Here is a 14359-nt window from a genome sequence, read left to right on the forward strand (position 1 = left end):
GGTAAGAGTGGTGGGAGTGCGTTTGTTGAAAGGTAGTCAAATACTGTAGTTCTTTCTTTGCTTTGGGGTTTACATGTTTCAATTCTTTACTTTTCTGACTCTTCTCTCTTCTCTTGCATATCCGCGGAGTCTATATCCAGGCACAGAACCTGCACATCCCTCACCGTGAGCGGAGACGGGAAAGGAGTCGATGCACGAGACCAAGTGCGGTCGATCCAAATATACCCGTAGCAAATAGTCGTTGGAAATCCCCGCTGATCTTTATTTCCTGAGGTGCCCCGAGATCTGGCGGATCGAGATTTGTTTTGGTTTAGCGTCGCAGCATACTGCTTTGTCGTTGGGGATCGACCGGGGTGCGGATGTCACCGAAAGCACCGAAATTACCGAACTGAGACCTACTCAACGTCGCCTGATTTCTAAGCCCCTGGGTGAATCTGCTGTTTTTGGTTGTTGTTTGGTGATTTGGATGCACAGGCCTTGTGGGGAGAACTGGCTGTCGTGGTGATGCTGATTGGTCTGTTGATACTCGATCTTCTTGGGTTTGGATCATAGGTTGGCTGCAATGCACACAGGCAAGTAACTGGATCAAGGGTATTGCTACAACTGCTTTGCAAAGGTCACAAGGGTAATGACTTGGATGGCACAATAACAGGATATAGACCGGAACAAACCTCGAGGTTAGGAGAATTCGGGTTACTACACTCTGAGCCTAAGCATCCCTATTTGCGACAGATCAGACAAACTGAACCATATCAAGGCAAGTGAAGAATATATTAGACCTAGTACTTTTTCTGCCGTTTTGATTGGCAGCAAAACATGCGTTAGACATATACAGAGTGTGTATAAGTTAGTAGGCTTTCAGTTCTTTTCAAGGTTGTTTGCTGGCTGTTTGCTGGCTGCTGGCCGTTTGCTAAGCGTACCAATATAGATTGTCTCACACCTATGCAATCTCAATCAAACTACCATGGTCTTTTGAAGGCCCAAGTCGTAGTCCTGGCCATATTTGAGGCGTGATTTGAGGATTAGCGAGTGTGTCAATCCTTCACACGTAGAGCTAGATATGACCCAAAGATTTCACCATAGCTCTGCTATATATGCGTGTAAATGAAAGCAGTTACACTTCATGATCCCCTGAAATTAATATATCCCTACACTCAATAATTAATCTTGGTTTATATCACCGCTATCTACAGACACACAACTGATTGACCACACTACTAACGTTATACCCAATGACCAACAAAACTCGCCCCCTCAAGTCATGTTCAGAAATCTTAAATCCTGAAACCTGCATGAATGTGAATCTATCTAATCTACCTAGGTATCTATCTAATGGGATATGAAGTGAAGAAAATGCCGAACCAGCGCTGAAAAAAAAAAGGCAACTACCTAGATGCCCTTGACCAATACAGTCAAATGGATGCAAGAAATCAACGGAAAATGAAAAATCAAAGGAGATCATTTCAAAGTCATGCATACCCATTGCGATCATGAGATGTAAACGTAAAAAATCGGCTAAATCGCAGAATGCTCCTATCCCATGATTTTTGCCCCCCTTCCTCCCCCTCCCTCCCCCTCCCTCCTCTTGTCCTATGTCCCTCCTCTTACTATTAACTTTGAAAGAAAGAAAAAAAAAGAATATGACCCATGCGGTCCTATGTACTTTGTCCATTTCCTCCTAGCTCACCCCTGCCTGTGGGTGAGACAAATCTCGAGTTTGAATGAAGCTATGGTGAAGATATAGACCGCTTAGATCTGGTACACCGTGCGCAGTGTCTGGGCTACGGCCTGGGGGAGCTGACCGAGGAAGTCGTCGAAGTTGGGGATCATGTTCTTGTACCCTTGCAGAACCTGTAAGACTATATTAGCGATGATATTTCAGCAGCCTAATTCGAGATGCTTACCTGTTGGAACGAGACCTGGATCTCCCGATACTCCTCCTGCACCAGCGACTTGGCGGGGAAAGTGGAAATGGCCTGGAAGTAGTCGACCAGGCTTGATTCCATGGCCTGCGGGTTCTTCATCACGACCTGGTTGAAACCGAGGAAAGCAGAGGCCTTCTCACGGGTGAAGTCAATCTTGTCCATTGACTTCAAGAAAGATCCAGAGAACTCGCTCAATTGTGGCGCCATCTGGTCAGCGCAGCAGAGTCCCAATCGTCCCAATGCCATGGCGGCATTCTCATTGACGGAATCAATGATCTCCTCGTTCTCAATGATAGTGAGGAGGCTTTGGTATAGTTTTTCGGCGTATGGCGAGAGACCGGCGTTCTCGTTGACAGCGATCTCACCGCAGGACCAGCAGGCGTTGTTCAAAACGCTGAAACCGGTGTGGCGATCGTCGTCACGGATAAGATCCAGGTCAAGCTGCTTGATGAGGATTGGCATGATGGTGGGGATGAAAGGTTGGAGGTGGGGGAAGATGCTAATAGCGCAGTCACCCAGAAGAGCGTATGAGGATTGGCGGACCTCATAGTTGGAATCCTCCATGCAGTAGCACAGGATGTCGAAGAACCGTGGCTGCGAGGAAGATATAAGCTCGCCACTCTTACGTGGGTCGATAGCCTGAATAATGGCACTCAAGAGATCCAAACTAGTGACCAAAAAGTCCTTGTCAGGCTCATCATAAGCGGCGTTGTTTGCCGACTGGAGAGATGCTTGCAAGTTCTCGTAGATGATTCTGATGCAACGTTGGAAAAGAGGGGGTGCAAATTCGGCGAAGACATCGCCGTATGCAGCAGCAATGTAGCCAAGGCACTCAAGGAGTGGGAACAGCTCCCGCGACTCGTCGCTAACAGAGTTGTAGCGTCCAATGAGGGCGGGCATGAGAATACTGACCAAATGAGGCTTGGAAAGTTCATTCATGACACACTCGGCAAGTGTTTGCACACAATCGTAGAGGATGTACATGTTCCTGTCCTTGTACTTCGCGAAGCATGCGACGAATTGTCGCAGAATAGGGTCGCAGTAGGGCAACAGGTTTTCATCTGCCTTTTCTTCTAAGCTGGCAAAGGCCGATGCAGCAGCTTCTTGCACCTTTTTGTTGCTGTCCAGCATACGGTGAAGGATACCCTCCATCATAGGCTCAAAGTATTGCGCTTTTTGAGATGGCTCACGAAGACTAGCAGCCCAGCCAGAGTAACGGGCCAAGCACCAGCAAGTAATCTGTCGCACGACAGGCTGGGCATCGTTCAGTAGTGAGATCAGGTAGGGAACGAGCTCTGGGAGATGAGGAGTCACGGCATCCATGCATCCGTCGGCAACTGCGCCCAAGGTGAGAACAGCAGCTTCGCGGTTAGGCCACTGTTCATGGCGGAGAGTCTCCTTCAGGTATGGCAGAAGGATTTCAAACACAGGACGGTGGTAAACATTGGAGAAGACATCAAGGGCTGCAGCGGAACACTTGCGCAGAGTCCAGTTGCCCGAGGGGTCATCTCCGAATTCGGAGTCTTCAATTTCACCTTCGCTCAGGTCATCATCATCATCATCTTCCTCGATCTGTTGCTCCTCCGGGGCGTTGGCTTGGTCGCCCTGCTTGTTTGCGGTCATGCGGTCAGACTTGGACTTTGCGAACTGGGGCTTGAGATCCTCAGCACGGTCCTCGGTATCGGCATCATCCTGTTCGGCCATCAGTCGGATGACTTCATCCTCCTCGTAGATCATGTTCTGAAGAAGGACCGGGATGATCTTAGGCATGAATGGGGCGAGTGCCTGTTTCAATTGGGCTTGCTCTCCAGCGCCGATCCAGAATTCAGCTGCATCGAGGGCGAGCTCCGGATCATCCTGAGATTGCTGTTGCATGATAATGTAGTTGACCAGACCCTCCATGTGCGGGGCAAGCTTCTCGGGTGCAAACTCCACCAGTTGGGAGAATGACTGGCAGACCATCTGTCGGACCTTAGTGTCCTGGTCACCAGACAGGTTGAAAAGCTGTGAAAGGAAGAGATCGAGCGAGTGCATCAATGCCTGGGGCTTGTAGGGGAGGAAGATGTGGACGGCACTGAGAGCGGTGGCACGGATGTTAGAGCTCTCACTGGAGCTGAACTCCAAGAGCTTGGGAATGATCACGTCAAGTGGGCGCTGTCCGGAGTAATCGCGGTCAAGGATCTTGCGATTGTCCTCGCAGACCTTCAACAGAGCCTCCATGGCAGCCTCTCGAGTGCCAATGGTAACATCGCCGGATGCATTGCCTACAAGAGCCAACAGCTCTTGAAGGACCTCGGGCCAAGCCAACAGGCCTCCTTGACTGAGGAGCTCTGTAATGATGCTACCAGCCCCGCGCTGAACGTTGCGCTCAGAGTCGCGCAGGGCGAGCAAGGCTGCAGATCGCACAAAAACTAGGCTCTGGGGAGAGATGGTGTTGTAGGCGACGAAGATCTTGGTCTTGACGTTCATGGCAGCGGCAAATCGAATGGTGCTGTAATCCGCATTGCTAATCCCCGACGATGGAGGAGGGTGCGGGGTAGAAAAGAGGTAGGTGATGTAGTTAATGTAGTCCGGAGAAGAGGTAGCTTGAGAAAGCATCTGTTGACACAGGAGATGAGCTTAGCTCCTTTCACGATGTAGAGCCCCAGAGGCGGGCAAAAAAAAGGGAAACCATTACCTGTTCAGCTTGCTTGCGGGCTGGACCGATTCCTCCAACGAGAGAGTCCCGGAGGCAGCAAGCCAGCTGCCTCAATGGCTCCTCCTCAGGTTGCCAGTCCATTTTGTCTGGTATATGGACTCGGGGTCAACTGTGGTTAAGAAACGTAGTCGAAAGTGCGAGTGGCACAGGAGCCCCGCCGAGAATGTGGGAACGGACCCCTTCGATTCCCCAGAATGAACAAAGCGATCACCTGCGGCGCTGGTCTGCTACCACCGATGCAGGAATCATAGAAGTAATTGAGAAAAAGCCGTGAAATCTTGCTCAGCCAAGAAATGAAGAGAACCGTCGACGGTGCAAGAGGGGGTGCACCGGCAGAAAAAAACAGGGCGGATGAAAGAGGAAGGCGGTGGGATGTAAAGAGAGAAACGAAAGAGAGAAGAGAGATGAGATATCAATGCGTGACAGGCTCGATGCGAACAGCTTCAATAGATCTCACAGACCTAACACGATGACACGTTTCAGAGGGAGGGGAGAGAAAAGTAGAAAAGGAGAGAACACAACAGGTAGATCGGGTTTCTTATGGCGGCCACTGCCCGCGTAGAAACGCGCCAGGTACACGGGGGACACGCAACCAGTGGTGAGAAGAAGTGAGAGAGCGAGGAAGGAAAGTGAGGTAGATCGGGGTTCTTATAGCGGCCACTGTCCGCGTAGAAACGCGCGAGATACTTTGCATTCTACTTTGGGATCATCAAACTCGATCAACTCTAAGATTTCAGATTGATGTATGTACACTTGCACTTGCATCAGCTCACAAGAACTAGCTATGGACACTCGTCGCAGTTTTGATCATAATGAATGTCAGCAGCTCCCAAAGGGTGCACGGTTGAATCAGAGATGATGCATCCATGATCAATCTGGGCATTTGTCTTCAGTCCGTATGTTATCATGTAGTTGCACCTGGGAGCCCATGAGACTGAATGACAATCAATATGCATGACACAACAAAATATGGAGAGAATATACGGTCACTGCGAGAAGCATGAGAAGGCAATTGTCCGCCCACGCTCGCCTTCCTCACCAGGGTAGTAATCATCACAGCGACAGGGATTAAGAACCAAACATCCATACAAAGCACACCCCCCCCCCTCCTTACTAAGCCCAAACCATCTTCTTCATATCATAAACCAAATACTCCAACCAACCAGTCCTCTTCTTCGCATCAGCCAAAGAAATGATATCGGACTCTTCAACCGCCGAATGCCCCTCAACATTCCTCCCCTCGCCAGCAACCATAGCACGCTCAATATCCAGCGCAATAGAACGCACCCGATCAATCTCTTTCACAGCACCGGCAGTCAGATCAAGGCGCGGACTCGCAACAGAAGCGGACAAAGGAAGGCCCTTAAAGGCAACGAAGCGCGTCGTCGCTCTCTTCACGCCGCGCAGCCAGGAAACGAGATCCCATTCGCTGTTGGCGCTAGCAGTCGTTTCTAGCGTAGACATATTCACGTCACTTTGGAGGGAGCGAGTGTTGACACGCAGGGCATTTGTATCACCGTCACGGTAGACAATGACTAGGCCGACATTGCTTGCTTCATTTGCTTGGCTATCCGTCAGGATGGAGGTGATGTATGTGCCATAATGAATGCGCGAGATGGAGCGAAGATCGATGCGTTCGAATGAGAGGACTTTATCCGTTTCCCAATCGAAGCGACAACTGTAAACGGCCGCGTCTGTAAGGAGCAGGACGGATTCTTCGAAGGGGAAGGTGCGAAGCGTATTTGGTTGGCGAGGGCTGAGCATAGTCCACCCGCCGAGGAAATCTTCGGAAGGACTTGAAATGACAATTTTGCAGCTGGTGTCGATGGCGTTCTGGCGGAGTTTCTGGACTGAGATTCCGGGGTCGGTTGTTTGAAGTTGAATGGCGAATTCGTCGAAGACTTGGGTGGAGACGTTGCCCAGTAGGTAGTCTATGCAGGCCTGTGAGAAGAAGTCGTTGACTATGTTGTTGTAGTAGCGTGATAGCGTTAAGCCCAGGTCGTTGAGGGCGCCGCGGTAATCTCGTTTGCGGGTACGTGTGTAGTCGCCTTTCAGGGCTGCTGTCGATGAGTATTGCTTGGAAATTGCGTCACCGTTGTCGGCCCATAGTGTGTTGAACCATCGAGTTGAGGAGTCGCCGCCAAAGTCGATGTCTATGCCCTCATTCTCAAGTTGGTGTTCGAGAGCCCATTGTCCAAATGCGCATTGGGCGACGCCCGTACGGTCAAGGCAATCCATGCAGTTCGTGCGCATGATACCCTTTTGTGTTTGCAGAATGTCGTTGTCGACGATGATTGTGTAGCAGAACTCGTTCAGTGTGTCTTTCAGACGATCAACCAAGCGAGACACGTTCTCAAACTTCATTCCGCGACATTCGCGGTGGAATTCAAACCACTCGAGATTCAATGGAGTGCCATCGATGCCACCGGCCTCATTGAAGGATTGCGTGTATCTCTCATATTGCTCTCCTAGCTTCAATTCACCGGCGACCTTGTCAATGAGGGAGACAGCCTGGATCTTTCCGTACCTGCGACTGAACTCTCGGAAATGTCTGCTGAAAGCGAGAAGATTGGTATCCGCCGAATGATGCAGCACAGGGATTGGCTTTAAAGCATATGGTGACTGAGAGAAGTACAGCGGAATTGAACCACGGACTTGCATATAAGAGTAGGCAGGCCGTGACGGATTCCAATCAGGAACCGAGAGAATCTGCTCAGTCTCGACAGTATTGGCAGTGTTTCCCTCGTCATCAATGCCACGGCGCAAGTAACGAAGACCTGGCCGATTTACAGAGCGCCGAGATACAAGCGTCAGAAGATAATCGCGCTTGCTGGCATCGGTTTCAACTGCCTCTGCCTCGTGCTTCTCGCCGAGAATCTTACCTCCCGCAAGATCTTCCGATGCCTTCTTCTCAGTACCAGCTATGGTAAATTCACGCTGCCCGACGAAGCCTTGGATAAGCGGTAAAACAAACCCGTGAGCCCCATTATCAATAAAAGCACTCATCAGATTTCTATTCCAGAAATACTGCGAAACTGTCAGCAAGTAAGACATCAAGAGATGAAACAGCCAAGCATTTAGTTCGCGCATACCAAGGGATCCACAACTTTATGTAGAGGAAGCAAATCCTTTCTAGCTTCCTGTGTATAAACAGACCGTGTAAGATCATAATCATAGGAAAAGAAGAAATTGCGCGAAGCAAACAAGAGCCGTGTATATCTCAACAACTTGGGCAAGAGATCAGTCGCCTGATCAGATTTGGCTCGCCCAGAATCCGACTCGCCAGCTCCCTCCGATGCACCCGCTTGCAAAGGTGGAAGATCATCCTTTGGATTGCGGGTCTCATCGGTAGAGCGAGACACATTATTATCGAAAGATGAGTCGACCACTTCAGCCGGGGCTTGGGCTTGAGGTTGAACTGCTGCTGCTGCAGTAGTAGGAGACTGTGGAACATCCTGTTCCAAAGCACCAGGCCTCGGCAAACCAAGATTTTTCCGCGACAACCAATTAGCCGCAAAGCGACCAAACCTCACGCGCTTGCCGATTACATCTTCCGCGATGCTCCCAACACTGGTGCCGCGGGCATGATGCACTTCACGAGTCGGGGACGCAGGCAAGCTAGCGATCTCCGCCTCGGCGCGATCTGCCTCGTTATCGGGTAAATCGCCTTCGTCGTCATCCGAGGAATCCAGCGAGAGGATCTCCTGCGCTGTATCTTTCCTAGCTTGGGCGATTGCGCGGCTGGCGTCTGCTTGGGAGGAGATGGGAATGATGGCTACATTCGTCACGGCGTACACGGGACGGTTTTGGATTTGGGCGACTTGTTCGCGCTGGGTTATTGATACTAAGAAGGAGTATGAGGCGACGGACAATAGGCCTGAAAGTGTGGTGCAGCGACCCCTCGGGTTAGTTTGGATCTTTTGTGGGGTTTGCTATAGCTGTGGCTTATTTTTTCATATACCTATCAGGCCGTGGGCTTCTAGGGCCTCGTTCCCGTCGAGGGACTCCGATGCCGGGTTTGAAAAGGCGGTTATCTTATTCGTTTTGTAGTCGATACGAATCGATGAGGCTTCATTGTTGCTTCCGCTGGTAGATCGGCCATTTGCTGCGTGGAGCACTAGACCGTCGACAGCGGCGACGATGACCAGTTTGCGCAGGAGAGGCATTCTGAGACTCTCCCCCTAGATTGAACAGCCTTGCGAAGAGAGAGAGAGAGAGAGGGAAGAAGAGAAGAGAAGAGGAATCTCGGGGCTTAAACAGCTGACTACATCATCGGCCCCACCATCTATTCTCAAAATCCAAAAACTGCGAACTATATACAAAACAAAACGCATACCCAGAGTCATATCCAGTCGTTCAGACATCCGTCTGAGCCCGAGTTCTGCAACTCTGGCATTTTCGTAGAGTAAAAATACAATTGAGGCTTCCCATTAGAGTTGACTGTTCTGCTTGGTGTGCTTCACAGTCTGCCTGTCGGTACGTGGCAACGTCGGCCCTGGCTCTCCATCGCTTCCCTCAAAATTATTCATGTTGATGCCGTGCTCCACGTCGTACGCGTGAATAAGCCCCTCACGATCGCCGTTTCCGTTGAGGAATGCGCTCGAGGAGCTGCGGCGGGACTGCATCGAGCGGCGAGTTTGGAAGCTTGCAATGGCATCCGTGGGCACCCCGTCTTCGTCCAACTTGGAATTCACCAGGTGGTGTCCATCGGGGTCGTGGCGTGACAGATTCAGGAGGTAGACTCCGGTGAAGATGATGAGGAATCCACAGAGCAGAGAGATTGTGTTGACGGCATCTGTGGTGTTAAAGCCCTTGAACAGAATGAAGGAAGCGCAAAGGGTCGCGGTTGTGAAGGTAACGTAGTAGAGCGGGTTCACACTGTCAGAGACCACATGTTAATTTGATTCTATAGCTTCATCCAGAAGTCGTCTCACTTACATCGAGGTGGAGAAAGAGTTCAGCGCCTTGTTGAAATAGTTCATCTGTGTCAGAATGCAGAATCCAGTCACGATGGCAAAGACATAGGTCGAGGCATGTACGAATTGGTTATTGCCCGCAAAAGTCAACTTGACCGCAATGCCGAACGCCTTCACAGACATGACCGAGACCGACCCAACAGTGGAGCAGATTGAAATGTAGATCAGAGGATTCTTCTTGCCGTAGACCGGGGCAACGCGATAGATCATCAGCGTGGAGAAGATTGCAACTGCCAGACAATAGACGAGGAACCCTGCGAATAACGGATTAGCGATCTATTACAGCCTCGCAAGCCAAACTCGAGTCCGAGTCATACCTGGCTGAACAGCATATCCCAAAATCTCATTGACGGTGTCGACCTGCTTGTCAGGCGGCGCATGCAGAACAATAATGACCGAGCCCAACAGACACATCGCACATCCCAGTTTACCCAACACCCCCAGTTTCTCCTTGAGAAAGTACGAGCCGAGAACCGACCTGTGAATGTCAGCCAAGTGTCCAGATATTCCACGGGAGCTGCCTACCCGATTAACACGCTGAGCGCACCCAACGGGGTGACCAGAATCGCGGGCGCAAATGCATAAGCTGCAAAGTTGGCCACTTCGCCGAGTCCCACTGTAAACCACGTTAGCTCCTGAATCTCCCGTCGCTGAGTTCATGGGTGCGCACGTAGAGAGACACCAGCCCACCACACGGGACTCTTTAAATATGAGAATCCTTCGCCCTCAAAGCCATGACGCTCCGATGCATGATTCAACCCCTGCCGTCCATTAGTCCTCCAGTTCACGATTGTATCCGCCGAGGTTCCAGGTTGCATCCAGGTTGCATCCAGCTCGATCGCAGCGTCGGGGTAGGCACACGAACCAATTTCGTAATAACAAAGCTTGTGCCGATTCCCATGGTGGAAACAATGGCTAAGATGAGTCCGACATATCTAAGAGGCGGATGGGGGTTAACAGCTTGACCTCCAGGCAACACGGGGAACACTGACTTGTCTGGAAGCATCTTGACGTAATTGCTGAGGAGCCGAGTGCTCCTACTGTCGAACGACCTCCAGTGCCGGCAATGGAAGAGAAAAGAGTGAGATGAGGGCCAAAGCAAAAGAAGCGAAGGTCTAGAAGATGCAAGTGAGATGAAGGGCGGTGCCTGCGTGCGGTGGGGTTCCGTTTCAAGGGCCGATCGGGACGCGTAAGAGAACGGCTGAGTTTTGGAGGCGAGATGAGAGCCACTGAAACCGCGAAATTTGAATAGTAAATCGGAGAGAGACTAATATTAACGTGAATGCTAATATTTTTTGACTCTATTACTCGAGAACTAATCGGTGTATCCCATATGAATGGCATTAAACTCCTTAGGTGGCCAGTTCCTAGACTCATCCCTACCCGAGCCTGCATTTCTCCCATTCCTGGACCCTGAAATGAGTGCGGCGATCGTTTCATTTCCGAATGCGGTGTTGCTATACTTAGTCGAGATAAACTCATACTATTGACCTGGCGTTTAAGTGGAAACTGGCTTAGTCTCAGTACGTCCTACTTAACCCACTCAGATGTAAAGTGAGACATGCTCAGTCAACTTACGACTAAGGAAAGGTACATTCCAAGGCAACTTTTATGCAGCATAAAAAATATGAAGAAATGTAACTCTGCTATCCCTACACGTGGGATATCCCACGTCTAGACGCCGAAGTCCTATGGGGGAATTGGAGAAAAGAAAACAAGAGATCAAAACAAACAGATCCCTCAACACCGATAAAAAAAAGACAAAAAAACAGATGCTGTCCGAAGACCGAAAGTGGTATCTCAAAATCACAATGAACCAGAGGCAGAAAATGGGAAATGCGAAGGCGACTCGCAAATGGGGATTGTGTGGAGGGACCTGGGTTTGATCCAGAGGCGAGGAGAACAAAGGGAGCGCGGGTCCCCCCGAGGGTGGACGCGCGGGAGGGAAAGGGGCGAACATACCTGTGAGTAGTTAACGGTGAACCCATGACACCGACAATGCGTCCGCCGGTCAAGATGGTCGCTGGCAGGGAGAATTAGTAGAGGGTTGGGAGTGGGCATCATATAAGATGAGCCCACATAGTAGTGGAGGGAAACGAGGCCCCTCAGGCGGGCCTGGTGACGGGTTGGTTACGATGACCGGCGGCGCTTGGTGTCCACGGTGGTTTCCACAAGATCCCATTCATCGTCGTCAGCGTCTTCGCGAGACCGTTTGGCAGACAGGGGCGCGCTGGATTCGGCGTCTGGGACTAAAGGGTCTGCCTCAGCCAGTACCACTGCCTCGGAGTCCTCCAAATGAGGGTCATGTTCGCCAAAGTTGTCTTCGTTAAAATGTTGCTCATCGGTAACTCCATCATAAGCTAGTTCGTCCACAAGCTCGCCGGAATCTACGCCCTCAATGTGATAAAGTGGTTCGTTCTCGGTATGTTTCGCGGGAGATTGCAGCACGTCCGGAGCTATCTCAAGCAAATCATCTGCATGATCACGGGTTTGCTCTGTGTAGGATGCGTCTTGTTGCGCACCATTCGAGGTAGGCTCCACTGGGTAATCGAAAGTCTGATCGCCTTCATTGTTGAAAGCGTCTGTTGACACGACTTCATCCGTGGGCGCGGCATCTAATTCATCTTCCTCTTCGTCGGGGCCAGTTGCATCACCAGCAAGAGTTTGAGCACCAGCATTAATGTCCTCCCCGGTAACTTCATCCTGGAAGTTCTCTTGGTCACCATAACTATTGTCTTCATCGTTGTAATAGTCGGCATTGACCTCATCATTTTCGCCGTCATGTTGATCATGGTGAACTGCCGCAGGATCTGTGGAGACTTCCTCGGTCTGCTCTGTGACCTCAGCCTCGGCAGACAACGGAGCCACTGTGGCCGTAGATTCGCTCTGTTGACCTTCGGAATCGTAGTGATCTTCGTTTTCGTCGTCATAATTTTCAGCTTGATCATCATTGTGAAGATCATCTTCTTGAGCATGTTCACCTTCAAAGTGTTCCAACTCGTCAGGTTCATCAGTCTCCTTGCCTTCAACTTGACCTTGAAGATCATCAGCCTGTAGCACACCGTTGCTCTCGTCTTGGGCAGTATCAGGTTTAGTATCCTCAGGAGCCAGATCCTTTGTTTGGGCAACATTGGAGCGATCCTCTTTGGGTTGACTCGCCGCATCGACAGGAGCCTGCTCCTCGCTGGACGGGGCAAGCTTTGCTTCGGGTTCTGAGTGTTCTGGCTGAGCTTCTTCGCTGGACGATCCATTTTCATGTCGCTCGGTCTCATGGGTTTCAATATCGTCTTCGGAACCGGGGTCATATTCATCGAACTCATCCCAAGGGTGGATTCCTGAGAGTCCCTTGCCTTCATTGGCAGCGTCGAGGAGATCAGCGATTTCAGCAGGGAAGGCGCGTTTGCTGCTCAGTGTTAGATAGAGAGCTTCAGCATCCGCGGTGCCATCGTTGTGACAGAGTCGAAGGTAAAGGTCAACGACCTGATGCAGAGTGACCTGGGATGTGTGGAAAGAGTCCTAAAAAAGGGTTAATTCGATGATCGTCAAAAGAATATGGGAATTATACATACCTCTGTCATTTGGATACCAAGGACATCGATATCAATGACGAGGACTTCATTGTCTGCCACGTTGCCCTGAAGCACCAAGCGCAGAGCCTTGAACAATTCACCAATGTTTTCATATGCCACATCTTCATCATGCAGGAAGAATGTCTCTGCTGAGTCACCCTCAAGAGGGGGAAAGAGAGCTATCTCATTGTCCTGATAATATATTTTCACGGGATGGAGAGATTCCTCTTCATGCTCCGCGTGAGACTCTCCTTCAAGTTGACCTTGGGTTTCTGCAGGCTCAGTCACAGTTGAAGTAGCCTGAGGCTCTTCAAGGGGAGCAGCCTGGGGCTGCTCGATCGAGGACTGGACTTGACTAGTCTCGAAGCCTTCAGCTGCCTCGTGGTTCTCATCTGTCACCGAGACAGAAGGCTTTCCTGTCTCATTCACTTCCACGGCAGGGTTGACGGTAGGGTTAACGGCTTCGTGTTTTTCGGAGGTTTCAGCGTGAGTGCCGTTTTCGGTCGGGTTTTGGGCAAGGCTATCATTCTCGGTGGTGGACCCAGTTTCGGTGTCGAGGGTCTGGATTTCAGATACCTGAGGATTGATTTGGTCTTCTTGGGGTTCGGTAGGGACACTGAGGGGTTGCTGTCCTTCGGGGGTTTGTTGTTCGGCCATGACAGAGACCGTCTCGTTTACCTCGATAGGCTTGTTTGTGTCTTCGGCGGCCGTGATTTCTAGCTGGATAGTGGGAACTGGAATATCAACGTCTTCGACTGGATCGTCTTCAATCATCTCAGCTTCGTATGTCTCCTCCGTAATGTTCACATCGATATCGTTGTCTGGGTCAACGAGGTCGGCATCGATCATCGACCCCTCAGAGGGGTCATCAGCCATGTCAGCATCGTGGATCGCCTCGTTAAACTCCGTAGGTTGGGATGCGTTTGTGAACTCCTCAGCACCCATCATATCACTGTCCATGTTGGAGGCATTATCATGGTCCTCCATGAAGTCGATGTCGATGTCAAAGTCGTCCGCCTGGCCCTGGTAGGGCGAGGCCATCTCCATAGAGTCTTCCACGGCGGGGACTTCCATGACGGGGTATGATACAGAGGGTACTGCTGTCATTACAAAAAAGAACGCGTGAACTGGTTCGAGTGCCACCGGTGAGTGTTGAAAGGCTCAACAGTGAGCTCCCATGCAAACAGACGA

General features: G+C 50.7%; 4 protein-coding genes across 4 annotated transcripts; all 4 read right to left on the minus strand.

Moving 5' to 3' along the window:
- Nucleotides 1-1749: 1749 nt before the first annotated feature.
- N7511_008788 (putative importin beta-2 subunit) lies at nt 1750-4704 on the minus strand (the record flags this gene model as incomplete). Its single annotated transcript, XM_057131165.1, has 3 exons — nt 1750-1851; nt 1905-4523; nt 4603-4704. The coding sequence occupies 3 exons, from the start codon at nt 4702-4704 to the stop codon at nt 1750-1752; spliced, it is 2823 nt and encodes a 940-aa protein (XP_056979153.1).
- Nucleotides 4705-5736: 1032 nt separating this feature from the next.
- N7511_008789 (uncharacterized protein) lies at nt 5737-8789 on the minus strand (the record flags this gene model as incomplete). The annotated part of the gene is made up of 3 exons (XM_057131166.1): nt 5737-7650; nt 7716-8500; nt 8585-8789. The coding sequence occupies 3 exons, from the start codon at nt 8787-8789 to the stop codon at nt 5737-5739; spliced, it is 2904 nt and encodes a 967-aa protein (XP_056979154.1).
- Nucleotides 8790-9053: 264 nt separating this feature from the next.
- N7511_008790 (DUF803 domain membrane protein) lies at nt 9054-10605 on the minus strand (the record flags this gene model as incomplete). Its single annotated transcript, XM_057131167.1, has 6 exons — nt 9054-9501; nt 9562-9853; nt 9917-10077; nt 10125-10215; nt 10270-10360; nt 10465-10605. The coding sequence occupies 6 exons, from the start codon at nt 10603-10605 to the stop codon at nt 9054-9056; spliced, it is 1224 nt and encodes a 407-aa protein (XP_056979155.1).
- Nucleotides 10606-11729: 1124 nt separating this feature from the next.
- On the minus strand, nt 11730-14275 carry N7511_008791 (uncharacterized protein; the record flags this gene model as incomplete). Its single annotated transcript, XM_057131168.1, has 2 exons — nt 11730-13115; nt 13169-14275. The coding sequence occupies 2 exons, from the start codon at nt 14273-14275 to the stop codon at nt 11730-11732; spliced, it is 2493 nt and encodes an 830-aa protein (XP_056979156.1).
- Between the last annotated feature and the right edge of the window lie 84 nt (nt 14276-14359).

This window comes from Penicillium nucicola (assembly GCF_028828085.1).
Source record: "Penicillium nucicola strain IBT 29836 chromosome Unknown utg000010l, whole genome shotgun sequence".
Taxonomy (NCBI): Eukaryota; Fungi; Ascomycota; class Eurotiomycetes; order Eurotiales; family Aspergillaceae; genus Penicillium; species Penicillium nucicola.